At 32.5% G+C, this 26710-nt stretch overlaps 3 protein-coding genes and 2 long non-coding RNA genes across 6 annotated transcripts; 2 read left to right on the forward strand and 3 right to left on the reverse strand.

The window, feature by feature from the left end:
• The first annotated feature begins 6181 nt into the window (after positions 1 to 6181).
• LOC125054272 (zinc finger protein 40) lies at positions 6182 to 16921 on the forward strand. Its single transcript, XM_047656030.1, has 6 exons — positions 6182 to 6632; positions 8324 to 11544; positions 11626 to 11790; positions 12710 to 12960; positions 13050 to 13243; positions 14464 to 16921. The coding sequence occupies exons 2-6, from the start codon at positions 8344 to 8346 to the stop codon at positions 16116 to 16118; spliced, it is 5466 nt and encodes a 1821-aa protein (XP_047511986.1). The 5' UTR covers positions 6182 to 6632; positions 8324 to 8343; the 3' UTR covers positions 16119 to 16921.
• Positions 16922 to 17438: 517 nt separating this feature from the next.
• Positions 17439 to 18337, reverse strand: LOC125054277 (DNA-directed RNA polymerases I, II, and III subunit RPABC4). Its single transcript, XM_047656044.1, has 3 exons — positions 18173 to 18337; positions 17973 to 18065; positions 17439 to 17563 (listed from the first exon to the last, which is right to left on the reverse strand). The coding sequence occupies exons 1-3, from the start codon at positions 18228 to 18230 to the stop codon at positions 17541 to 17543; spliced, it is 174 nt and encodes a 57-aa protein (XP_047512000.1). The 5' UTR covers positions 18231 to 18337; the 3' UTR covers positions 17439 to 17540.
• Positions 18338 to 20706: 2369 nt separating this feature from the next.
• On the reverse strand, positions 20707 to 21472 carry LOC125053136. Its single transcript, XR_007117535.1, has 3 exons — positions 21248 to 21472; positions 20991 to 21120; positions 20707 to 20918 (listed from the first exon to the last, which is right to left on the reverse strand). It is a non-coding gene; the product is annotated as an uncharacterized LOC125053136 (long non-coding RNA).
• Positions 21473 to 22201: 729 nt separating this feature from the next.
• Positions 22202 to 22893, forward strand: LOC125053130. Its single transcript, XR_007117533.1, has 3 exons — positions 22202 to 22430; positions 22685 to 22791; positions 22877 to 22893. It is a non-coding gene; the product is annotated as an uncharacterized LOC125053130 (long non-coding RNA).
• LOC125053116 (nucleoside diphosphate kinase 7-like) lies at positions 22660 to 26380 on the reverse strand. 2 transcript variants are annotated; one of them, XM_047654339.1, is made up of 7 exons: positions 25418 to 26380; positions 25067 to 25344; positions 24819 to 24980; positions 24456 to 24654; positions 23718 to 23963; positions 23285 to 23398; positions 22660 to 23121 (listed from the first exon to the last, which is right to left on the reverse strand). In XM_047654339.1, exons 1-7 carry the CDS (start codon positions 25418 to 25420, stop codon positions 22978 to 22980), a joined length of 1146 nt encoding a protein of 381 aa, XP_047510295.1. In that variant the 5' UTR covers positions 25421 to 26380; the 3' UTR covers positions 22660 to 22977. The 2 variants fall into 2 exon arrangements, with proteins under 2 accessions (XP_047510295.1, XP_047510303.1); XM_047654347.1 differs by having other exon boundaries at positions 25535 to 26378.
• Between the last annotated feature and the right edge of the window lie 330 nt (positions 26381 to 26710).

The following is a 26710-nucleotide window of genomic DNA, read 5'->3' on the forward strand; positions in this document are numbered from 1 at the left end:
GCGATTGTAGAACGCGAAGTAGGTAGTTATCACGAAACGCGACCACGTCCAATATTTTGCACGCGTGCTGAATGACGTAGCGAATATTTTACATTCAGAGAGAAACGGCATCGGTCGCTCTCAAGGTGATCTCTGTTAATTCTCCTATAATGACTGCTGTTAATGGACTCGGATAGAGGCATTAACTCAATTTGCTAACTGGTAGTATTGGATATTAATAGATCTACTTAGCTCAAGTCGACATTATTCAGTTGAAGTAGGTTTCTTAGTTTATAATGTCAAACAAAATCAGCTTTAAAAAGAATGTGTGTGACGTAGCTATTTTAATTTAACATTCAATTTATTTTGTGCAAATATGTCGACGTATACTATACAGCTAACATTGTTTATTCTACAATTGTTAAATTTTTAGCATTTATTAATATTTTGTTGAATTCAATTTATCACTTGTCCCATATCTCAAAATATCTTTGTTAGTATCTATTTTATGATAAAGGCCTATATATCTTAAGGATAATTCGTTCCAAAGATATAAAGATTGGTATATTTTAAATAAAAGCTTGACATGCTTATATAGCTTTAAACGGAAAAATATGTATTATGCGGCGAGATGGTTCATTAGAACCGCGAGAGTAGAAAAGAAAGGAAACAAAAAGTAGATACAGCCTGGCGACCGGTCTCTCTGGTTCTTGTATTGCATCGGTTGCCCTCTCCTCTTCCATTCATTATATTACAATTTTGAATTGAAGTTGCCCTACATGTACATAAATGAAATCTCCAACTTAGAAGAAAAAACACTTTATCAAATTATCTCGCGTTATCACAACTATACCTAATATAATTGTATTGAATATACACAATAAAACTAGCTGTTACGAAATATGTAAATATGTACTTATAATGGAGTTCATTGTTGGATATACAGCTGAAACGAATAAAATAATATAAATCTTAGATAGTGATTAAAAAATTATACCATATATAAAGGTAAGAATAATATCGTAAGTATAATTATCACGGTGCGTTAAGTACATAAAAAAATCTTATCATAATAATTAACATCACTTCAAATATCAAACGGTATAAAATAATTGTTATCACAAATATGTATATCAAATTATTATTTTGATTAATTTGGGGCATTTGATTTTAAAAACTTATGGCTTAAACAAAATAATATGCGAAGTAAAACCAAAGATAGGTAAAAATATGATTATAATGTTATACTTACTCTTTCGTCTCTTTTTATCAACAGTGTGTACGCTATGATGAAAAGAGACAGATTAATCAGTTTTTATGAATAAGATAATAATAATACACTCTATGTCTCTATGAAAATGTCTTTACGCCGCAATCCAAATAATATATAGCTCAGTGTATTAGTTAAGATAAAAATAAATCAGTGGCGCTACAACCTCTTTAGGTCTTGGCCTCAGATTCCTGAATCTGTTTCATGATCATATTTAAATCTAATAGGCAAGTAGGTGATCAGCCTCCAGTGCCTGACACACGCCGTCGACTTTTTGGGTCTAAGGCAAGCCGGTTTCCTCACGATGCTTTCCTTTACAGTTCGAGCAAATGTTAAATGCGCACATAGAAAGAAAGTCCATTGGTGCACAGCCGGGGATAGAACCTACGACCTCAGGTATGAGAGTCGCACGCTGAAGCCACTAGGCCAACACTACTCTTAATTAAGATACTGTACTAAAATTAACTTTTCTGTTCCTAAACCTCTATAATATTAATTATGCTGATATAAAACTGTTTCAAAGAAACTTCGTTAAATATGTGCGATTGAATACTTAATAAACATTAGTCAACTACCTACTTACTACACAATTTATTTTTTGCGTTTCGCTTAATGCGAACACTTTTTCGCAAGACTAATATTATGCAGCGATTGTGCTACGTACGTTTTATTAAAAAAAACGGTATAAGACGTGTTTTATTACAAATATAATGAACAAATAAACTTGTTACCCTATTGAAAACCTTTGGCTTTCTTATAAAATGATGTAATATTTAGATCATCAAAATGGTTTTCATTGGTAATTTCAAGTTGATTTTGTATTAGAATGTCATTATCAGATATAGCTATCATATAGGCATAATCCGAACATTCTGGCAAAGACCATAATTGCAGGAGCAGGTGCTAACTGGTGCACCAGATAAGGCAGTGTTCTATAAATAAATTAATTATTTTATTGTAATCATTAATATTTTTATCACTTGTAATGTGATTATAAAGCCAGATAGATTGCACGTGGTATTTAGCTTACTTGATCTACCACTAGTAGCTTTAATTAATTCTTCTATTTCGTGAATTGTAAACGTATTGCTTAATTTTTAAAAACCTTGTATCACGTTTAAAGTTGTACTCCCCAGGTACCTAATTGTCACAGGGATAACCTCACCAGTTACCACTAAGCTAACATAAGTTTAATTATAGTCAAGCTGTTTATTAGTGAATTAAAGTAATTAATTAACGTAGTGCATTTAACACATTGATGGACGTCTGCAGTTATTTTTTATTTAATAGTTAGGATAAATATGTTATGTATTTGTTTGTACTTACAACAGAAAGGTCATCGAGAACACAATAGAGGGTGCCCCTTATTGAATATTGAATTATTCTCGACCACATCAAGGCATTTATTCGGCCGCTGTCGTTCAAGATAATACTTTAAAAACTTACGCAACCTATTGACCGTTAAACATTTAACAAAAATAATAACCTGATTATGATGAGAAGTTTGAATATGTTACTTATAAGTGCACTCTATTCGATGATGTGTTGATGGACTAGTTTATTATTAAAATAATATCTAAGTTATTTGATTAATAATTATTTAAATATAAAGTAAATGTTATTATGACCATGTCGCCAAAAAAATTACTTGTTGATCGCAGTGTCAATTGTTTTCTGTAATAAGAATCGTTGGTATTGTATTTAATAAATTGAAATCATAATGGCAGATTCCATTACAACGCTAATGTATGCTAGGTGTGGAACCTTTGACCGTGTGACGTAAGGCGTCGTATGACGAAGCTGAGTCTGTATAAATGGCACCTTATTATCGAAAGAATAATACCAAGCAACGAGTTATTTATTAGAAACGAAGCGGGTTCTCGGAAATACAGGGACGGTAAACGTGAAAAAGTTGGTAACTTGACGCGGCGGGTGGAGGAGCGGGGAGGGGATCGGCGATCCCTATAATCTTTAACTATGGCGCGTGCTGGGCCTTTCCAAGAATCATGTAACAAACAGGATCGACAGAAATTTCTATTGAATATATTTTAGTGGCTACCTGACGATGTTAAAGCAATTAATATTTTCGATGTTTTTAAGTTTAAATGAAATCTTTAGTGTCCATGCAGACCTTACTGCGTGGTATATATATAGTATATCTATACCAAACACTAAGGCTCGATCGTAGCTCTGTTTCTATAGCAATGAAATGTTACGTAATAGTAGCTGTTGCAAATTAAATAATAGCTGCGTGGCACAAACGTTCGTGTACTTGGTGTAAGTTTCTCCCTCCTACATAAGCTGAAATCTAATGTGATTCGGTATCTTATTTCCCTTTATGATATAAAATAGTGATATATAAAATAAACCGTACTACTAAACTCTTGTTTTGTTTATTTTTAATATTGTTATTATCTAGTAAGCGGATGGGGCGTCATGAAACTCAAATAAAATAGTATATTGTTATGAAAACTCGGAAGCAGGAACAACACCTAAGATTGAGTTCTGGCGAAAGGCCAAGTAATGTTCTGTTGGTTCTTGTCACTCTACCATATTCTGCGACCGAGGTGATGTAAGGAACGCCAAATTCAAATTTATTTTAAGAACACACCAATCTGGCTTGAATTAGAATTGCGAAGTACTAGTTTTAGTTTTGACTTTTAGTTCTAGAATAGTTGTAGACTTTGTTTATATTCGGGTTAATCATACCTCTAAAAAGGCTTAAGCTGGGAAAATAGTTTATCATTATTAAATTTTTTATTTAATCTACAAACACCTATACAAGCTCTGATGAATAGTCACATTTATTTAGTCAAGTGTTCGCTGACTCATCAATATTATTGTCACAATCGCACATTTGGCAGATGTTTTTTAAACGTCACCAGAAATTTGCAGAGATGACGCTATTTTCTTTAGACGAGGAAATTATTTCAGGGGAGCCCAAAATATTATTTGTTCAATTTCAATACGTAGGTATATTACATATGAGAAAGTGCAGTTCAGTAATTTATTGAGTTTTGAAACCTTACCGTTTTTGTCGCACTCTTCTCTAGTTTCGCTCAATCAATCGTTTTTGAGCGTGTTTAATAGTCAAGTTGTAGTAAGCGTCGATTAGGTAAGTTACTAGTTTCAAGATCTATTAAAGTGTTACATATTTATGTATAGAATGTTTTTAATTGATTTCAGATACATAATAAACGTCAGACCAAGCGCGACCGTGTCACCAACACGTCAACATAGCGGTAGAGTTAGTCAGGCGTTGACTCGTGTTTTCTAGGGAAGCTCCTATAGTAGAAAAGTACGTACTGAACAAATCCCTTATAATTTGTATGTTTTATTATGTTCTTACCTTTCTTTATAGTTAAATGTGATCATTATAAATTGAATATAAATCTTAAATAGATGGAGAGACAGAGTGTGAGCAAATATTGTCTTTATTTCATCGCTTGCCAGTTGCCGCCAAGACGGGTTTCCCGCCCACGCGACTTCATGGCGCCGACCGGACCAACACATTTACTCAATAGCTGTTTCAAATGGTACATTGCTAATTCTATTGAAGAATCTTCCGTTTAATTAGTTCATAATGGTTTATATTTTGAATTATACAAGGTGCTGGTGGAAAAATAATCGCGGACATTAAAATTACAAATTAATATATTATGTATTACCAAAAAATCGTAAACGTTCCCAATGGCGCGTGGCCCAAGGCCGTGTTGTGACGTCACCAGCGGCAACAAGCGAGAACGCCAACGAAACAGCGCAACAAGTGCCTCGCAGAGAGCGCCCCCGCACAACATACCTTTGCAATCTACAGCTGCGTGATAGCTATAGGTAATACTTTCAGATTGTGATTCTGCACGACAAGTGAACACGGGCATACGCACAATGTACCTATAATTTGACCTCAAAAGGCTTTTCAGCTCCCAAGCTAAAAAAAATATCTATTGTAATATGTATACGCAAAAAATAAAAATATAAATAGGTAGTTGATTCAGAGGAAATTTCGAATTATATTTTTTAAGAAAGCTGGATATTTCTAAATGAATGTGTAGAAAGTGACACATAAAAATACTACTACTATATACCTACTATTATATATAATACATAATAAAATTATAATATCACACATTTTATGAGCAAAAATCGAGCGACGGCGTGCTATCAGCGAAGAGCGTGCGTCATAGCCACCGCACGACTGATAAGCGCGTATAATAATTATCATTGCAAATAATAATGTTCAAACATTCATATTATCTTATATGCGGAGCGAGGAGTTTCTCCACTGTATGAACATGTTATTCACTAAATTAATAGATTATTAAACGGAATGACGCGAACTTATTTGTCTTTCAACGAATGGATTGTAGGTATGTCCATAAATGAATTTGATAACGAGGTCTGCAGAGATATTAGAGTTCAAGCGATAAGTTAAATATAGGAAAATACCAATTAAATATCGTAAAGTTATAATAAACAAGATTTAGGTATCGTACAATTAAATCACTAACCTATTCTATATCGTTATACTTATACGGTAGGTTTAGTACCTAATAAGAAAGAAGAGAAATATTTAATACGAAAATAATTACAGGACGTTCTATAAACCACCTTATTCTCTTTTTTAAGTCAGTTAAAACATGACTAACGTAAAGTAATTTAAACTCTTACACTTACTGCTAGAAATCAATCTTAGCTAAAACGAGACGGTTTCTTTAATTACGTTTCCCATAATTTGAGATTTTTATTGACAATCCTTGTTGAATGATAAAATAATATCTACAACCGCACAGAGTGTAAAGTCCGCGCATATTCACCTATATCATAATATTACGTGTACCTAAATAATTTACAAAGAGCGACCGATCCGGTTGTTGTGAAGGAATGAGATAGATACAACGCGCCATGAATCACTTCTCACAAGTCACAACGGGCGCAACTCGCAGCCGTAGAGGTGGAGGCGTGCGGGCGTCGAGGGGAACGGATTGTACTGTCGAACGGAACGAAACGAACTAACGACAAAGTACAACTAAAAACAGTTGAACAGTCAACCGCGGCGCGGTAACTTGCGTCGCTCGTTTCTGGAATGCGCTTTCATCCGATACAATCACAAATACATAATATTATTTGGTAAAGCAGAGTAACCTTAGTTAACGAAAAAGAGAGAGGTTCGCCGATCATAGTGCTAGTGTAACGCGTGTGACAACGTAAAGGTGTGCATAAGTGTGTGGTGGCGTGGATCGCGCAATTATTAACGATGATTCACTTGTGCGCGGGTGAAATGCAGCCTATCGGACTTGTTGACATATGTTTAGGAGGCGTAAACAAATGATATCAAATTCAATAGAATAATATAATGGTGGACTGATTCATTACTCCGCGGCAGGTGAGGTTTTTAGTATTTCTATAACTTAATGTATTGGTAATGTGAATATATTCTGCTTTCCAAAGAGTTTATGGTTGTCGCTATAAAATTGCTTATGATAGATGTTCGATCGATTGTTCCAAGGATCCTATATTATGAACACATGAATTTAATTAAGCACCTACATTCTATTTTGGCAATATTGGATATACCTATATAATATAAGTGATATAGAATGGCGATAGTTCGGGAATCTTATTTTATAATATGTAGTATCATTCTGTACGATAAGATACCTATGACGACGTATGACTAGATAAAAAAATTCTTACCTAGTCATGAATGGATTATTTATTTAATTTAAATTAAAATCGTTGAGGTTATTCATTCGCGAAAAAACCATTAGTTATCAATTTAATAACGATACAGTACAGTCCACTTCATTGCCAAATGTTATCAGATGATAACATACATTTACATAATGCCTTATACGAGTGTTTAGTGTTGCGTGTCAAAGAGTATATTATATACTGTATAATAAGAGATAGGTATTATGGCGGCGTGCTGGCGGCAATCAGGGAGCACAGGCGTCACCAGGGTCGGCTGGCCTGGCGCCAGGCCGGCGGGAAGCTGTTGCTCGCTGGGATTCCTTTGTCTATTAAATCTACATATACAAATACTTAAGTGAACCATATTAGAACCACAAGATTGATAACAGATTAATTCGTAATAATAAGTCTGAATATGATTAGTAACTTTAAAATGGTATCAAATTAATTAGTCTTCATGCAAAGTTACTTAATCGGCCAAATGTAAATATTGGTGTAATATAATTTAATTCTAAATAAGTATACGGATGGTACGATGTACACGAAGGAACAGCCATTTACATTAGTGTGCGTATTACGCCTATTTGCTCGCTCATTTATACTAGCGGAGCGGCTTGCTTGTCTCCGGTTCTCAGAAATTGTAACGCCTTCTTAGAACGCAGTAAACGCAGCCGTCCACAAATGCCTCGAGTGAGCGAAGCGAGGTCGCCATTCGCACAACAACATGTATCGTCATTACGTCTAGATACACACACACATTGAAAGAGTATTTTAACATTCTCATCTCGCTCATTCTTATTACACTTGGATACTTGTATTGAACTAGATTAAAGAGATTTGTAAAAATAAAACAATAAGTATAAATTTAAAGGCAATTTGCAGTTGCACTTTAAACTGTAGAAACAGAAGCTAGAATATTTGAATAGGTTTTTAAAATACTTCCGATTTCATTTTAATTATTTTATTAGTGCCTTTTCAATCTTAAAGAATTTATAGATATCTATTAGTCCGTGAAAGCGACATACAATAAGCGGACTTGCGTAATGCGTATTGTAGAGGCTGGGGATATCCTCGTCCGCTAGCGCGTTCGTACCTACCTACGTCACGATGATGTCACATGGTACATTAATAGATTCAACAGTACCGCACATGCGCAATGTGACTTCTCTTTCACACAACACTTTGTTTGATAGTTTTGAAAATATGTAATAATGTTATATCGAGATAGTACTATATAGTTTTGTGTTTACTTTTAAAGTAGATTTAATAAAGCATTTTTGACCATGTTCTTTAATTTATTTACTGGCTATCAGTAGCTCCGTAGTTATTAGTTGATATTCTAAATATTAGAACGAATTAACCTTGATATTTATTTCATTTCAGGTTTTCAAGTCGCGGTAACAATGCCGTTGACACAAGAAAAACGTCTGGATTTTTCAAACAACAATGATCAAAGCTATCTTCATAAGAAGTTCAAAAAAATGGCATCGACCATTTCAGTGCTTCCAGCCAACTCACAAAAATGTGACGAAAACGTCCAAAGGGACACTAGCTCCGTGCAATCTGTTAGTAATACTTCAATAACTAATGGAAGTATCGCAGCTGCTCATCCAGAAATTGAGAAAATTAAGGAAAACTATGATAGCAAAAACGCAAAAGTCGATAACTATGTACAAATTAATTATAACGATGAAAACAGTAGGTTAAATGATGTAAATAATATAATTTTTACTGGTAAAACCAGTTTTTCTGATGAATTTTTAAAAAAGACTGAGAACTATGAAATTGATACAAACAGAGATGGGTATAGTGGAGGGGTGGGGCGATATGTATGTCCATATTGTAAACTTCCATGTGCCAAACCTTCTGTTTTGCAAAAACATATCAGAGCTCATACAAATGAAAGACCTTATCCTTGTGTTCCATGTGGTTTCGCTTTTAAGACAAAATCCAATTTATATAAACATAGAAGATCAAGAACTCACGCATTACGTTCGCAAGGGGCAGATATCAATGCTTCAATCAATGATGAAGATTTGTCGGGTGGTTCTGAAAGTGATACATCCGTAACTCCTGCTTCGATTTCTGATACAGGATCTGATGCTTCACTTCTTCGGGTTGAACATTCAAGGCCTAATGAATTCTCCTCTCCAGAATTAACAAATGACATTACTGCAAATCATCCTTTTAATAACGATAATAAATCTAAGACAATCTATAAGCCTAAGTTTAGAGCTGCTTTTTATCAAGGAAACGAAGAAAAAGATAAGATAAAGAAAAATATTACCACGAATGCCGATTTTCTAACTGAACATATCTCAAAGATAATATCAGATAACGAGGCCATTGTTGATGTTATAGAAACACCTTTACAAAAAAAATATAACAAAATTAAACAAATAGCAGAAAGTAAACAATTTTTTAATGAAAGAGATATTAAGCAAGAGGTAACACCTTTAAATCTAACTAAAAACACATACGAGTCTGAAAATCTATCTAGAAAACGGTCACATTCAGAAAGCTTTGCAGGAGAAGACACAAAGCACCCTCTAAATCCTGAGGGTTCTATAATAAAAGATCTATTGTTAAAAACAAAGGCAAATGGCATTAGTTCCTTACTAGGCGAATTGGAAGATGGCGTCGGACCGCTATTTATTTGTCCATTATGTCAAATAATGTATCGCAGTGCCGATAATTTGGAGATACATCGCTTATATTATTGTAAAGGAAACTCGTCAAATAATACTTCAGGCAATTCCATCATAAATAGGGGAACAAAATGTGTGCGGTCTGAAAATGTTTTTTTGAGAAGCAACTCTATTAATGTTCGATTATCCGAAAGCCAAAACCAATCTTCTGAAAATAATCGTACCAGCAATTCGCCATCCTTAAAAAATAAACCAGATAATCTAATTATCCTCAAACCGGAACATGATGTGATTGCACCATTGCCATCTCCAGGACCACTTTTGGGGAATACTCGACTAGTTGATACTCGTCTACCCGTTGAATTAAATAGAAATAAAGAGCATATTAGAATAAAAGGTAAAGACCATAGCCCAAGAAGAAGAGTGGATAGTAGATCTGATTCTTACAGTCCTCGGTTAATGGATAATGTTTCTCCACGTTCCGTCGATTTATACTCACAAACAAAGATAAGATTCATTGATAATAATCCAACAATATTACGGTCTATGGACGAATTACAAAGGCATAACTCAACTTCCTTGCAAATGTTTGGTGGGGAGGTAAAGATTGTTGATCACTCCGGTAGTACAACGACTTTACGCATTGAACCCAGTAAAAATCAACTATCTCCAATTATGATTCAACAAAATCTATCACCTTCAAAATTTTTGTCTGACTCTGAAGCCAGTAGTGTTGTTGTAAGATCAGGTCTCCATTCAGGTGGTACTATTGTACATAATCCACCTACTCCAAAAGAGAACATTAATATTAATACACCCCAAACACCGAGGATGTCAGTTGCTACGTCAAATATCCAAAATTCCGGTATGGTAAATATCCACGACATAACACACTTTCAGTTTCCCCCACTAAGTGCTATTATTGCCTATAACCCACTTACATTACCTCCTTTAAGCCCTACATCATCGCCAAGTGGTGCGACCTCGATATTACACGGAGGAAAAATAATTCCCCATGTCCCAGGAATACCTGGACCAAATACTACAGGTATATATGTTGGGAATACTAGTGGCAGTCTCGTTAAATCAGTAGATATGTATAAAAGTGTAAAAGTAAGCGAAGGGACAGATGGACATCGCACAGCGGGTAAAACACTAAGTCTATCCTTCGATAAAGACTATAATCCAAGAAATAGTAAATTTTTACCGATGACAGATATGGGGATATACGAGCGTGTTAAAGAAGTCCAAAAGAATAATGCTCCTTTGATAACTGTAAAAAATGTTGACGACCCTAATTTGTTATCCAAGAAGTATTCACCTAGCTACCGAACAGCAATATGTAAGCAAGAAAGTCATCTAAAACGGAACGCAGAAGGTATAAGCAAAACTATAATTTCTAAAGAAAATAGCAATTACCCAGGAGCCAAATACAAAAACAAAGAAATGCTTAATTTAAACAAAAATAACATAAAACAACCAGAAAATGAAATTAAATCATTTAATTTCGAAAATCTTATAACAAAAGCAGAAATATATAATAATCAAATTCAAAGTTCATCGGAAGTACAAAAAAATGCAAATGCTCAAGATTCGTTGCAGACTACTCATAATGACAGATCCGAAAAATCTTATTTCCAGAAGAACCTAGGTGTTACATCAGCATCTGAAGACAGAAAACCTAAGTTTTTAAGACCATCTTCATTGCCTTTAAAACCAGGCACGTTTACACCTAAAAGGCACCATGGCATAACTCCAAATGCAAATACAATGCCATTAGTATCTCCAGAAACACCACGGCCCGCTAAGGCATATGGCCAGTTATATTTAAACGGAAATGCCTACACCTACCTAGGGCTTAAATGTTCGGCAAAAGTATTTTACTGTACTATTAATCGGCCGCAACCAACATACGTCCCGAATCAACATTTTCTTTCTATGTACAGTAATTGGCAGGTAATTATTATTCCTTACATGTGTATATTAGTTAGTACATTAAGGTGCAATGTATTAACAGTTTTGCTTGTTTGTTTACAGTTATTATCTGAGCTGACAGCGGACCCGTTGGGATTGTCAGCATCGTCTGCTATGTCTTTATATGACTCACGCCATCGACCGCAAACCGTAACCGTCGCTGTGATTAAACAGGATCTGATATTGACTCATTCATCACAGTGGAATAAAAATTTTAAAGACAAACAGGTATAATATACCATATTTATTATGTCAATTTTATTATAAAATCTGATTCTACTTAATTTCCGCTATCAAAATCTGAAGGGTGAACATGGAAATGTCATTCTGTTTGGCAACAATATAAACAGGGCTTTTGATTGTGATTGGAGTGAAAGGACGGATTGGCTTTACCAATCAATGTCACACCATTCTCACCCCTATGGCTTTTTTTACATTAAAGATTTTAAATGACAATTTTCCCAATGACTACACTACTAGAGTCCGCGCCACCACTGAATGCTGATAGACGCGGCGCTAGCGAGTAGCGCGGCGTAGTAATATTTTGCTAGTGCTAGGTGCAAGGCTAATTTACCCCAACGTAACATAAATTAATATGAAATTCGCGAACTAGTCTCCAAGATTTGCTTCTATTTATTTACCTTAAAACGAATAAAATAATATTTCACTGCAACGACAAATTTAGTTCCAGTGTTCCCGTCGGCAATGAGTGGTGGCGCGGACTAAACGTTATTCTCTTTTAACAAAAAAAAATATTCGTAGCTCTGGCCAGAAGCCACGACCGAGTTAAATATTCAAAGTACCGGTGTTATGTTTTAAAGGAAATAATGACAGACAAATCGTCATGATCGTAGAACAATGTAGGATTTGAAAAAAATCCAAATTCTACTTTTTATCATATTTGGATAATACATTGACTTAATATTACGCCTACATTGAAAAAAAATCCGGAGGCGGATTTGATAGACGCTCATTGATTTTTCTATAAAACTGTGTAATTTAATGTTATTATTTTTATTTTGTTTCAAAAGAAACCCTTTTGTTTGCTTGTATGCCAATTGTCATAATAACAGAATTTGAATTAAAAAGATGAAGAATCTTCAAGAAATTAACTTCAGACAGTCTCTAAGATTTCACTTATTTACAGACCATGGCATCTATTGATATGAAAAAGGAAGATAACAAAGCAAATATGGCAGATGGAGCTATAGCACATAAAAAAGAGTTAGCTGGAGGATTTGAAAGTAATGAAGAGTATACATATGTTCGGGGTCGAGGCAGAGGGCGCTATGTTTGTTTGGAATGTGGGATTAGGTGTAAAAAGCCATCTATGTTGAAGAAACATATTCGTACTCATACCGATGTACGACCATATACATGTATACATTGTGTTTTTAGGTTAGTTTGAAAAAATAATCTCACTTAAAAAATTATGTATATACATTTAAAGAACTGGAATATATTAATACAAATATTTTTTATTGCAGTTTCAAAACAAAGGGAAATTTAACCAAACATATGAAGAGTAAAGCTCACTACAAGAAATGTTGTGAATTGGGAATAAATCCTAACGAAGGAAATGACTCTGAAGGAATTGAAATGCATCCTTGTCCTGAAGAAACAGACGATGAATCCGAGTCCGAAGGGGATGACGGCAATGAAGGCGAAACGGAGTCAAGTGGTAAATAATATTTGTTTTTTTTTTAAATTTAGACCTTCAAGCGTATTTAACGCAAAATAAACTTTAAATCAAAATTCCAATTAATAGGTAATACTAAATAATATATCAGAGGGAATGTGTGTAGGGTGTGGATGTATTTGTGTGTGTAATTGAAGCATGAATGTAATGCTTGATTAAGTGACCATTATTGATTACAAATTAGCAAACTGCAATATTCTACCGTTATCAAACAGCTCCTTTATTAGGGTACCAATATTAGTTATTTTCTATTCGATTAAATCGATCGAATATATCGATTTAACTAAATTTAATGTCAGATTACAGCAGTGACAAACAATTAGTTATTACTTTACGTTTGGTTATTTTTACATGAAAATAACGAAACTATTTATCCTTAAAGACCCATTTAGATGGGGAGAGTTTCTCGCACGTTTTGGTGCGAGAAATCGTACGCGACTGTCGCCAGCAATAATCGCCATAGCATCATCGTATCAGAACTAAATTCTCGCTTACGATTATGTCATACGAAAATCGCCAGTGATTTATCGCTAGGCGATAATTTCCTGCGTCAGTTTACACATCGACATTTTAGTAAGAAGATTCTTACTTACGAGAAACTCGACTAGTATAAACACGATCTCGTATGACATTTTTTTATGTTCATGCGAATATCGGACAAGTCGGTTAAACCGTTTTGAGTGCGAGATGTTTCATTCGAGTTTAGTAGGGTATTGTTCTCAAAAATGTAACAAAAATCCTTTTAATTTTGGGGCTGCCGATAATATTAAGTTAATTGAACTTTATAGAAGTTACCAGTGTTTTCGGAACACTGAAAAATAAAATGATAAAAACCCATTTTTTAACACAAAATCTTTTTTTCCGTTTCCGTTTAATTAATTCTTGTACTAATAATTAAAACACCCTCAAGCACTGCTCTAATGGTAGCAACTGGCACAAAACCTCGAAATACGATTATTGCTTTTGAAATTCTGTTTACACGGACACAATAAACTTTCCATTGCGAGGCAATTCTTGCCAAAGTGGAAGAGCGAGAGGTGTGAATGTTTAGACGAAGAAACTTTTTTATATTCTTTCGATAAACGTACATTCGAGACGAGAAACTCTACATCTAAATGGGCCTAAATACTGGGTAGCGAAGAATCACATGATATAATTATGTTATTTATTCGAAATTTGAAATGTAATTTTTTTGTTTAAAGATACGGAGTTCTACAAATCTCGATTACCGGAGCATGAAGCTGCACATTGCTTATTGTCTTTGGGAGGTAATCGCCTTGCTGCTACAACAACAACACCTGGTCTTATCACAAGTGCGAGACCATCCACTTATCCGTACTCACCAATTATGTCTGATAATGCAGTTCTTGATTATCACACAGACACCATACAAGAAACTAAAAACGCAAATGTCGAACCAAGATTAGAAAATGATAACAATGAACCGATGGATCTTAGCAAGACAGATTCAAGTACAGCATCAAATATGATGGAAATTCCAACAGCTAGAGAATCAAGTGTCTTAGCATCATTGGCTTCCAATACTGCAAAATTACCTCAGCATCAAAGTCAGTGGGTAAATGGAGAGCCTATGCTACACACATACCTAACAGAACGAGCACTTTTGGATTCAAAAATAAAACAAAGCCAATTAGCCAGTAACTCAAGTAAAACAAGAAAAATCGAAATAGATAAATCAATGTTTAATGAAAGAAATGACACTAAAGAATGTCATCACCCAAATAGTGATATAGATATTAAGGCTGATATAAGTAAGAATGTTACTTCTCATGACATTCAAAATAAAATTGTTAATGGTATGTCAAAGGGTGAAATTATGGACAGCGACTCTAATTTGCGTAGTAATGGCCTTGGAGATCCTAAACGATCCAGTAACTCTAATTCTGAAAATGCGAAACAAGTGGTTTCTGAATATATTAAACATGCTAGAATAAGCATGATGAAAAGCCATGATGAATCAAGTGTACATGAAAATCTAAGTGATGATAGCAACAGTAGCAAAATAAATGTTGAAGATAAAACCAAAATAGAAGAGGTTTCAACAGATGTAGAGGTAATGAAACAAACTGGAGAAGATTCTATGACTTCCAATATCGTAATAGGTGGAGTATCTTTTAAAGTTAACAAAGATAAAGAATTTGACTCATCCATGCCCTTTTCCCCCAGCAAGCTTATGGATGACGGTCGTAGAGTTTGTGACTTTTGTAATAAGACCTTTACAAAGCCTTCCCAACTGAAACTACACCTTAATATACACTACATGGAAAGGCCATTCCGATGTAGTGTATGTGCGGTCAGTTTTCGTACTAAAGGCCACTTACAGAAACATGAAAGATCAGGTTCACATCATAACAAAGTTTCAATGACAACTACTTTTGGAGCAGCAACATCTTTTAATCCAAGACCATTCCGCTGTTCAGATTGCAATATAGCCTTTAGAATACATGGGCATCTAGCAAAACATCTACGTAGTAAAATGCATGTTATGCGATTAGAATGTCTTTTTAAATTACCATTTGGAACATTCACGGAAATAGAGCGTGCTGGGCTTAGTTTGACTGACATTGATACAACTGATTGTGCTAGCTCATTAGCAAGTTTACAATGCTTAGCTCGCAAACTTCATGAAAAAGATCCAACAAGATTAGAATACAGAGAACAGACAATCTCCATGGCATCTATGCCTCCTGCAGGCAGGGAATCTTCGGAAGATGAAGAAGGTCCAGTACCTTCTGACAAACTGTGTAAAAATGAAATTGATAGTTTAAAGAAAAGCATTGAAAACATGGAATGTAAGAATTCTGATCATAATACTTTTAGTGCCACAGATAATTAATTCGTGCCAAAATATTTCTTAGTATATTTTATGTGCAATTTTGTTTTTATTGATAAATAATTTAAGATGTAATTTTAAAACTGGTGAAGACTCGATACTGTGTGAAAACAAAATAATGCGCTTTAATTAATAAGTAACATGTACCTATTTTTTTTTTATAAATATCCTGTAAATATATGATATTGAAATCATAATAATGTTGTTATAGTTGCTTCCAGCATAGGGCTTATATTACACTATGTATCTATTATTAATAGGTCTTAAGTCTTAAGGAGTTTGTAATTAAGGAGTGAATTTGTTATTTTTTTTATTTTAAGATAGAATGTCTTGTAGCTTGTCTACTAAATGTTTTATATCCATAAGAATGTTTTGTGGTCCATAATTTGTTAAGTCAAGCTTAAAATATCAATGAAACATATTACAAATTTTAAAAACTTGTAGTAAATCTTGATAGACCATTTAATGCGACACTTTTGTATGTATTTTTATAAAATATATACTCACTGTATTTACAATTATAAATATCTACTTCCAAATCCTTATCTTTAAAAGTAAAATTGGCATATCAACATCCACTAATGAAACGTAGTAAACCTGTTAAACTTATAAAGTCTTCCATATGATATATATGATGAATAGTTTTTGTGCTAGATATTTGTTTTTACTAGCTACTCTTCATGTTTAGGTATACATTTAACTTGTACCTAATGTTTTCATCATTACATGATCCTACAAGTAGGAATTAGATATAAAATATATTTATATAATAAATTATATATAAATAACTATATATTATGTCAAAATGTCTTTTATTGATCTTTATATAAATCCTTGTGTTGATTTTAATTAAAATAAGTCTAAATATAATCTATGTCTTGATGTTAATATGGGAATCATATCTTTACACATTTTGCTAGAACTAGATTTTTCCATGAAAATCAGTAAATTAAATGAAAAAACATTATGGATTACACTTAAGGAAACTTATATTAAGAAACAATACTAAGTGTAAACTATGACATTTGTATGTCCAATACATTATAGACGTATGGGTGTCCAACTTGCTTAGCAACTATGCTAAGGGCCTTTTCTCCCTTAGTGTTGAAATAATTTAATACAAATCCAGTTTGATAACCTAAATATTTCATGTTCAGGAATATAACTAATATCTTACATGATGCTTAACTTCTAGAATTGAAGATTTTTAAATGTGTTCTATTAACATCAACCTTAATAAAATGATAGTCCAATAATTTTATCTATGTTCGTATTTGAGATTAACTAATTAAGGATAAAATAGCTGAAATTAATACTAAGGTGTCAAATATTAGCCCATTTATTGTTTACAAAGACTTCAATGTAACAAATGGATATTAAAGTGATAAAAAATGTATTTAACCTCTTAACTTCTCTTTATCCTCGCTATCGCGCATCAAATACCACCACTGAAACATCTATTAAGGAAATATATGGTATGAATAAATAGTGTGTATTTAATACTTAGACGCAAATCCGGCAGCAAAAATCAAATCAAATTGGAAGTGTTCCAATCAAGGTCCCCCGGGTGGCGAATTTCTGAATTGTTACCCAAGTTACAACCACACACAAGTTCTAAGGTACAAAAAGCGAAGTTTTTCACTTTTATATCAGATTTTACACAGAACATTTTATACTAAAAAAATAGTAGAAAAACAAAATATATATCCGCACCATTCTTGATTGAATTTAAGCATATACCTCTTAAAGTTCAATTTAGCCTTTACCTTCTAAAACTACAATTTTCATTAAATTAATAAATTAGTTATAAGGATGACATACAATGATTTGTAGGTGGATAATTCATTAAAAGGATACATCTTTTAGTTCTTTTTTTGTACATTATTCTGTATCCACATTCTCTGCATCTGATTGGATCTCGTGGTTTTATTTCATTCTCCCGGTGACACTCTAAAAACAAAACAATAATAATATATTATTAGAGGCCCCTTCAGCTTATATCAAGAAAAAAGAAATAGTAAGTAAATACTATCATTCTCATCTTCAATAAGACTAACCTCCACAAACATAAATCATAGGAACTTTTGTGACGGACTCTTTATTCGAATCGGCCATTATTTAAGAATCTCAAGATAAGTTTGGTTATTTCGGTACCTATAATATATTTTGATACCATGAATTATTCCCAAAAAGTTGATCAAAGACTACAATACAATATAGGTTATGATAATAATATAGTATATAGTGATTAGTGAGACAAACCACAGATGAGTAATATGTTTGCTCTCAAACTATTTTTTCTATATCAAATCGAAATTTATTTATATCTCCAACACCCAAATATACTGTATTTACAAAATTCTTAACATTAATATTAAAAAATAATAAATAGAAAAGTAAAACAAATTTAAAAATTTGCTCATATTTTATAAAATAGCCAATTGGATCTTAGCAAGAAAAGGTCTTGGTTCTGTGGCCTGTGCCCTTATTAAAATACAAAACCAACAAAAAAAATGATAGTTAGGTACTTAATAAAATAATAATGATATTGATAAAGATATATAAAGATAAAACACCATCGGTGTTCAAGTATGAATAATTGCACAACAATATTCGTTCGTGACGTTTCGTAAAAATTCACTTCAAAAATTAAATTTATTAATCTTCGAAACTTTTAATATTTTAATGACAATTAAATTCATTAAATTCCTAACATATCTTCCTTCTTCCCTCCCTTTAGTCTCGGAAATCTAAAGTTTTAGATTTGTATAGATATGAACAAGAGTTAAAAATTAGTTTGCCAAAGAAGTTTCACTTCTGACATGACGTGTATATACTTTGTACGCACGCACTTTTTTTTATTTATTAGGTACGTTTGCACTGATTATTAAAAGATTTAGAAATTTTACAGCATTGAGCATTCATCACACACCAAAGAAAGTCAATGTCAATTGTCAAGATCGAGATAAAGATTGAAAGTCAAAGAATACAATACGCAAGACAAGGCAGTATAGTCTGAGTGGCAGTAAACTGTAAAGACTAGCCTGGCTTTTGGGCAAAAAAAAAAACTAATTTCTATGTCTACAGACTATGTTTTTTCTATCTATACATATTACTAGTGCGTTCCACTAAGCGCTCACGACGCTCACGCTCACGACCGCTGATTTCCCCATTCCACTTGATTGTCAATGTTACTGTCGTTAACTCAAGTGGAATGGATTATGGAGCGTTTCGGGCGTTCATGTAATTATTACAAATGTCAAGTTTGAAAATAGTAGAATTTTAAGGAGGTTAGGTAATCATAAACAATAAGTTTTGATATTTTTGACTTAAATTTATTTATGTTAAAAGTGAAGAATAATTGAATATTTTATAAATAATTTTCGTGAAGTTATCAAACAACTTAAGTTTAAATATAATCGAAATGGCTTTGACGGCAGTTGGATATTTGCTTATGCATCGCAATAAAGCTCCAGAAACTAGTTCATCTAGCTCAGATGAAGAATGGGATGCAATTATAAAAAATTATAATCGTGAAAACCGACAACTTAGGCCACGTATTATTGACTATGAAAATGTAATTTTTCGCTATTCGGATGAAGAATTTAAAAGTCATTTCAGGTACATAATTCTCTATCTCATTAGACTGTACATTTTAAAATATTGTTTAATTCGGCGAAGCATATAATTAATTAATTTAACTATATTTTATTTTTTTAGAATTTCAAGGAACACATTCAATTATTTACATGATATAATAGAAGAAAATTTGGTTCGACATGTCCCTGGGCGCCCTACAATTCCATCTCATCATCAATTAATGATAGCTCTTTGGAAAATGGCAACAATGGATTCACTGTTATTTTAAAGTACTAACTTTAGTATTGAAAATTAATTTACATATAGTTAAAATGTTCTACAGATCGTATGTGATCACAAGACTCTGATAACTCATTGTTATGCTGGACATCCTGGGTCTGTTCATGATCAGAGAGTTTTCCGTTTATCAGAAGTTGCAGATTACGTAAATAATGATGATAAATTCTTAGAAAATTGCCATATGCTAGGCGATGCTGCGTATGAAATACATCAACACTTACTTACTCCGTATCGAGATAATGGACATTTAACTGGAAAACAAAGAAACTATAATTATCGTCATTCAGCTGCACGAGTGACTGTTGAACGATGTATTGGAATATTAAAAGGACGCATGAGGAGTTTATTACATTGTCTACCAATGACAAGAGTCGATTTAATGGCAGAGTACATCATTGCATGCTGTGTCGTCCACAATATCTGCATTTTACAAGGAGATGAGTTAAATGTAATCACTATCCCTGAACATAATCAAGAAAACGTAGAAAATAATGGAAACTATTCACGTGAAGTCAGGAGAACTGCAGGAGTTATTAAAAGAGATGCTATTATGAATGCCTTGTAAAACTGGTAGAAAACTCATCATAAATCCTGTTAGGAGTAATCACAATAGTTTTATAGGACCGAAAATTATCAAAGTTGTATGATCATTGGATTTTTGAATATTATTTGAGTGAAAATAATAATTTGATGTAAATTGTATGAACTATAAATAAAATTTTTAATATTTACAAATTATTACAAACAAATTTTTTTTAATTTAACATTTAAATTCTTATTTGTTGGCTAATTTTTCTAAAACTTCAAGAAATTTCTCGTCCATTTTCATTCGCTCTAAGTGTCTTTTTTTTTTATTTTCTTCATGTTCCTCTTTTTGATGCAATCTTTTTTCCAGTAAAGATGCTATCGACGCCTTTCTTCTTTCTAGAATGAAATTGAATTTGTAAATTAGTTTTTTTTGTAGACAATTAAAATTATCTCACATAATCAACCTACTTAGTGAACATCCGCTATCAGATCCCGCTGTACTATCATTATTTTCTGCTTCTTTCAATGACAGACCAGTAGAAGATGCAACTGCAACTGGATTGCACCATGCTTTTTTGCCAAAAATTTCATCCATAATCTACCAAAAGGATATTATAAAAATTAATTATATAAAATATATTTCATGAATAAGAAAATTGTTTATTGGTTTTATAAAATATTTTTAAATGTAAAATTTATGAAAATATTGAGTAATTTGTACTAACATCGTAAAACTGCCATGTCTTTCTATTATTTCCTGACTTATTGTTATGATCCTTTGTAGATTTATATGTTTTTTTTAGGCTTCGTATTTTAGAATGACATTGCGGTCCGGTCACATCGTATCCTTTTTTTTTCATATCTTGGGATATTTTATTCCATACTTGTTTTTGAGAAATTTTTCCACTGTTCAGAGTTCCTTCCATAGACCTATATAATTCCAATAATAATAATACACAGGGTGAGTTCCACCTGTATACTGAAGTTTCTCCTGTGCAAAAAAAAAAATATAATTAAAATTCTCGCATAATATATTATATGAAATAAAATGATAATAGAATTTCAGATGTTCATTAAACCTTCAAATTGTGGAGTTTCAGAGTTGAGATTATCACTATCAAGCTGTTCTTCAATAAAACTCTCTGAAGTCTCTTCAATAAATTCTTGATCTACTTGAACAGATGCGGAAGCTTCAGCTTTTCTTAATAGCTCAGTTGCAAAAAATACATCTGCAAATAAAATAAATTTACCAAATATATATATATATTATTAATGAAATTAAATATCGTTTACATTGAGTTAGGTTATGCTATAAATTATTCAGGAAAAATGTATAAATAGCTGTTGAATATAAACTAAAATCAATTGTATTAAATTTATATTGCATAATTATATTTACCTCTTTCTGCACGAGCAGCTTCAGCTTCAGAAACGATAGCTTCTACTACAATTTCTCTTTCAGAATCATATAAAGCTTTGAATATCATATTTCAAAAACAATTTCAAAAATTGCGCCGAATTATTCTCAACACACTCTTTAGATGGGTCGTTGTGAGCCTTGCGTGAGCATTAGTCATGACGTCACGAGTGACGTTTTCGCCGTGACCACAACGACCGCGGTCGGTATGTGGAATGGCTAAAGGAGCATTTTGATCGTCGTGAGCGCTTAGTGGAACGCACCATACATAGTGTGAAGAAAACAACAATACATACATAAATAACAATTAACAAAGTCGGGCTCTTGTTATTTTGCTCTTGACTTTGCTATTGGATCAATTATCAAGAACAATTATTATTATCATAAAGTTTTGTCCATAAAATAATACAAATGCCGAGTTTATCTTTGGAACTTGGAATAACTGGAACTCGCGAAAGAAGAAAGTTAAACCCTAAAAACTATTGTTTTAAGTAAGTTCTATTATTTACAATTAGTAATTTGTTACTTTATGTTTCAGTTATATATTCCAAAAATAGATCACTCAAATTAAACTTCAGGGATAATAATGACTGGATAATATAATATATTTACTAGATATTATATATTTTTGTAGCATATTTTTTTCTATTAACAATATAATTTAATTATAGACATAGTTACTTAGATTTCTTTTATTTTTTTTCGGAGTCGTAAATCTAAAAAATTGTATAATGACCGTGGACAGCTGTGTGCAACAGGGCAAGATCTTTGCGACTGTTTAGATGAAAAATGCCCAGGTTGCCATTTTCCTTGTCCTAAATGCAGTTCAAACAGATGTGGAATTGATTGCAGGTAATAATGATTTTAGTTTTCTAGCGTGATTTTATAAATTTAGGTAAAGAATCAGTGACATAATCAAAATTATTTTTTATTTCAGAGTTAATCGGAAATGGATGTATGAAAAAATTGAAATTGAAGGAAATGACAATGTTATAAAAAATACATATAAAAAGTAGTAGAAGTATGTCTAAAACAATATTAATCATTTGCAAGTAATTTAAAAAAATATTCCACTTCAAGTTCACCATCTTCTGGGAGGTCTGTGCAATGGACTGCATTATACAAAATGCTTTTTCCATATAAAGCTCTTATAGAATCAGGATACAGTTGACGAGCTAACTCCTGAAATAAACACAGTCAAGAGAAAAGCTTAGTTTTACTTCTATTGTACTATAAGTATAATGTAAATTAACTCAACAGCCATTTAAAAAAAGTAAGAAAAACAATATTTAAATAAAATAATAAATATAAATATCTCAATTGAGAAATCTATTTAATTACATACAGGGTCTCTAGGTCCACAAACTTTTCTGAATTCAGACACAATGTTAATACTTGCATCATCAGACTTTACTTCTAGTGCAACACATTTCCCTTCAGCTAAATGTATGCACATGGCCTGAAACATAGTACACACTTTAAAAAAAAAAAAATCTTTGTAAAAAACTAAAATATTTATATTTTTCACAGATTAATATCTTATCCTTTTAAAATTTTATTTACGAACTATGAATGTTTATAAATTGTGATAAAGGAACCAACCTATTGTTGCCTACATCACTTGCTTCTCATGGTATGATTCAGTGTGACTCATGTATGTCAAACGGATTGGATTTTTATAATTCATACTAAATCTTATTTTACATTCTTAGCATTAGAGTCCTACTTAGAAGAACTACTAGAGCTCAATAATTTTATAGGTAATAGTTTGTACTAACTTCATATTCTGGCAGAACACCCTTATATATTTCATAAAATTCCTCTGCATTCATCAATTTAACAGAAAACAGAGCCATGGCTGATACATAGAATTTTTTAGATGTAGCAATAACTTCCAGAATGGAGCCAATATTACCATCAATAACAGCATGAGGTTTTATAAGGCAGCATGTGCAGTTTTTCAAAGTAGCTCTAAATGGTATTCGTGGTATGCCTTTCTCATAACCAAAAAACAGCTCTAACATCTACAATTAATATAGATCCCAAGTAATTCTTAGTTTTAGTTTATAAATAAATATGCAGTCAAATTAATTTGATTGATTTTTACATGGTGTAAGTGAAAAAATGAGTAGGTACACAAGTACTTTCTGAAAAAGTCGTAGGTAGTCCATAAGAAAATAAAATAGTTCTTATCTAGTGACTATCAATATTTATATCTTTATAGTATTTATTACTTAAATTTTAATATTCATATAAAGCTGAAGAGTATGTGTGTTTGTGCATTCTGTTCAACGCGCTAATTTCAGAACTAGTTCGAATTAAAATCGTGTCAGGGAATCCATTTATCAGACTAGGCTTCAGGCTTTGCCATATATTTTAACATCACCAAAAAGATTGGAGCACTAATTAAATATACTGCAATAAGTTAATGGCACGTGAATGCAATACGTATGACTATTATAAAGCTAGCTAAAAGTTAGCTATCTATAACCATTTTATGTATTTAACAGACATACTTGGGTTGCATCCTCTAAAGTATTACAACCATGAGCAATGTTTTTTAGTGTATTTTCTCCATACAAATTACGTAAAGTTCCTGGAGCAGCTTCTGATGGCTCAGTTGCCCCTAAACATTTGCGCCATTTTTTTACAGCATCAGGAGCAACTAGTTCTAGGCCAATAACCTCTCCGCTTGTGATGTAGTCTATTATTATTCTGTAAATCACGACATACATAGTAATTACTTCTAACATATTACTAAATCCTCTGTTTTTTTACAAATAATAAAATATTATTTAATGCAACCAACACTGGTATTGCATTGTGTATTTACACATGATAGATTTAAAAAATCTAAGCTAAGTAAGATAAAACATTACGGCATCATATTGCTTCCCGAAATGTTATGGTAAAGTATAATTGCAAAGTCCTTGCTGATCTTGCCATTTTTCATACGCACAATTCGAAATCCGTTTTTCATGATGAACGTTAAAATTTTGCCATGTTGGCTTGGTGGGATGGGTTTGATCAAAGCAAAAGTACTGCAAGTAAGATTATGTATAATTTATTTATCCAAAAAAGGCAGCTAGATTATACATATACTTCATATAAAACAAGTATAAGCTACCTTTCCACATTTTTAAAAAGAGTTCTTCTAGTCAAAGGTGCACAGTCCGTGATTTGCAGTAATTTTGAAAATATGTTCACAACATTACCTATTTGAAGCATTTCTAATTTTAATGGAGGCAATTGTACGCGTCTCAAAAGAGTTTTACCCTTTTTCGTGTTAATTATTTGTACAGAGTTATCGAAAGGGAAAAAATTAAGAACTAATTCCACGATCTCGTCCCCTTCTTCATCATACATTTCGCAAAGAAATGTATACTTATCGAAGTAATCATAAACCTGTAATAAAATGAAAATTTTATTGGAAATGTGTGTGTAACATGGCCTATGTCTACTGTACTAATGAACATACCATTTTACAAATAAGTAAACGGGAGAAGTACAAAAAAAGATTAATTTAATATATTTTTATATTCCTTTATTTCACAGCTTTGATTGACAGTTATATAATCAAAGCTTCAGAACTTACGGATATAAAAAATTAAACAAGTCCAGATCAATAGAATTCTATAGACATCAGAATAAAATAAATTTGTTTGACCTATTATAATATTTATTGTTTTTAATTCCCATCTTTGAATGCAACAAGACTGCATCAAGTAGGTAGTTATACTTCATTAATGAAATTAAGCCCTTCACTGTTAAAATATAGTAGGTAAATGGAGGCATATTTAATATGAGTATCTAGATATAATTATTAATAAGAAATAGCGCGCGACTCTCAACTATGAGAACGTCAGACCAAACAACTGTGCAGTGCATTCCTTCTATTATTATTACGAACATTAATTCAGCTAAGTAGTAAGAAAAATAATTGGTATCAGGCACGTTAAACAAAGGTCCCAATAAAAACTTTATAACTGCAAAAGAAAATGCTTTTGAGGTCTAGTTAATTAAATAATTGCAGACGTAGAAATTTTGTGAGTTCAATTACTAAAATGGTGAATTCTAAGTTTTCTCATTTCTAAGAATGTTAAATAATATTAATGCGCGATTCCAAGAACTTCGCGAGCTATAAATTTTTAAGTCGTATTTTTTTACAACTTTTACCAATACTGTCAGCCATTCGTTCCGTTTTACCATAAAAGTGCGTTAAAGAATCTCGGAATGTTTAGATAGTAACATCAGCAATCAAAAAATTAGGGGATTGGCTTTATATATAAGGTGGGGAGATGAATTTTAGTCAGCTTCTTTCAATTTGTCTAATATTTATTCCTTTTTATAGCATTATTTACTAATCTACAAAAGTGAGGTTAGGATATAAAAAAATCATAATTTGATCGACCTACGCAGTCTATGCCTAATTTTATGAAGATACACGTCCTTAAATAAGAATCTTAAAAAAAAAATATAATAGTTAAAGAGAGGAGTCTCTGCACAGGCTCTTCCTACTGTATGAATCTTATTACATGACTGTTTCCAAAAGTAGCGAAGCCAGTGGTAGTGGTAAAGGAGTCTTCGTAACCCTCAACATCTATTCGTAGTGTTGAGCTATTAAAAAGAGAGAGAACACTAAACTAGAATCGTGATTTGAGATAACAGAAACTTGTGTGTATTTATTGAATATCTATATATATAAAAGAAAGTCGTGTTTGTTACAACACTTATAACTCGAGAACGGCTGGACCGATTGCCATGGTTTTTG

Source organism: Pieris napi, chromosome 1 (assembly GCF_905475465.1).
Source record: "Pieris napi chromosome 1, ilPieNapi1.2, whole genome shotgun sequence".
Classification (NCBI taxonomy): domain Eukaryota; kingdom Metazoa; phylum Arthropoda; class Insecta; order Lepidoptera; family Pieridae; genus Pieris; species Pieris napi.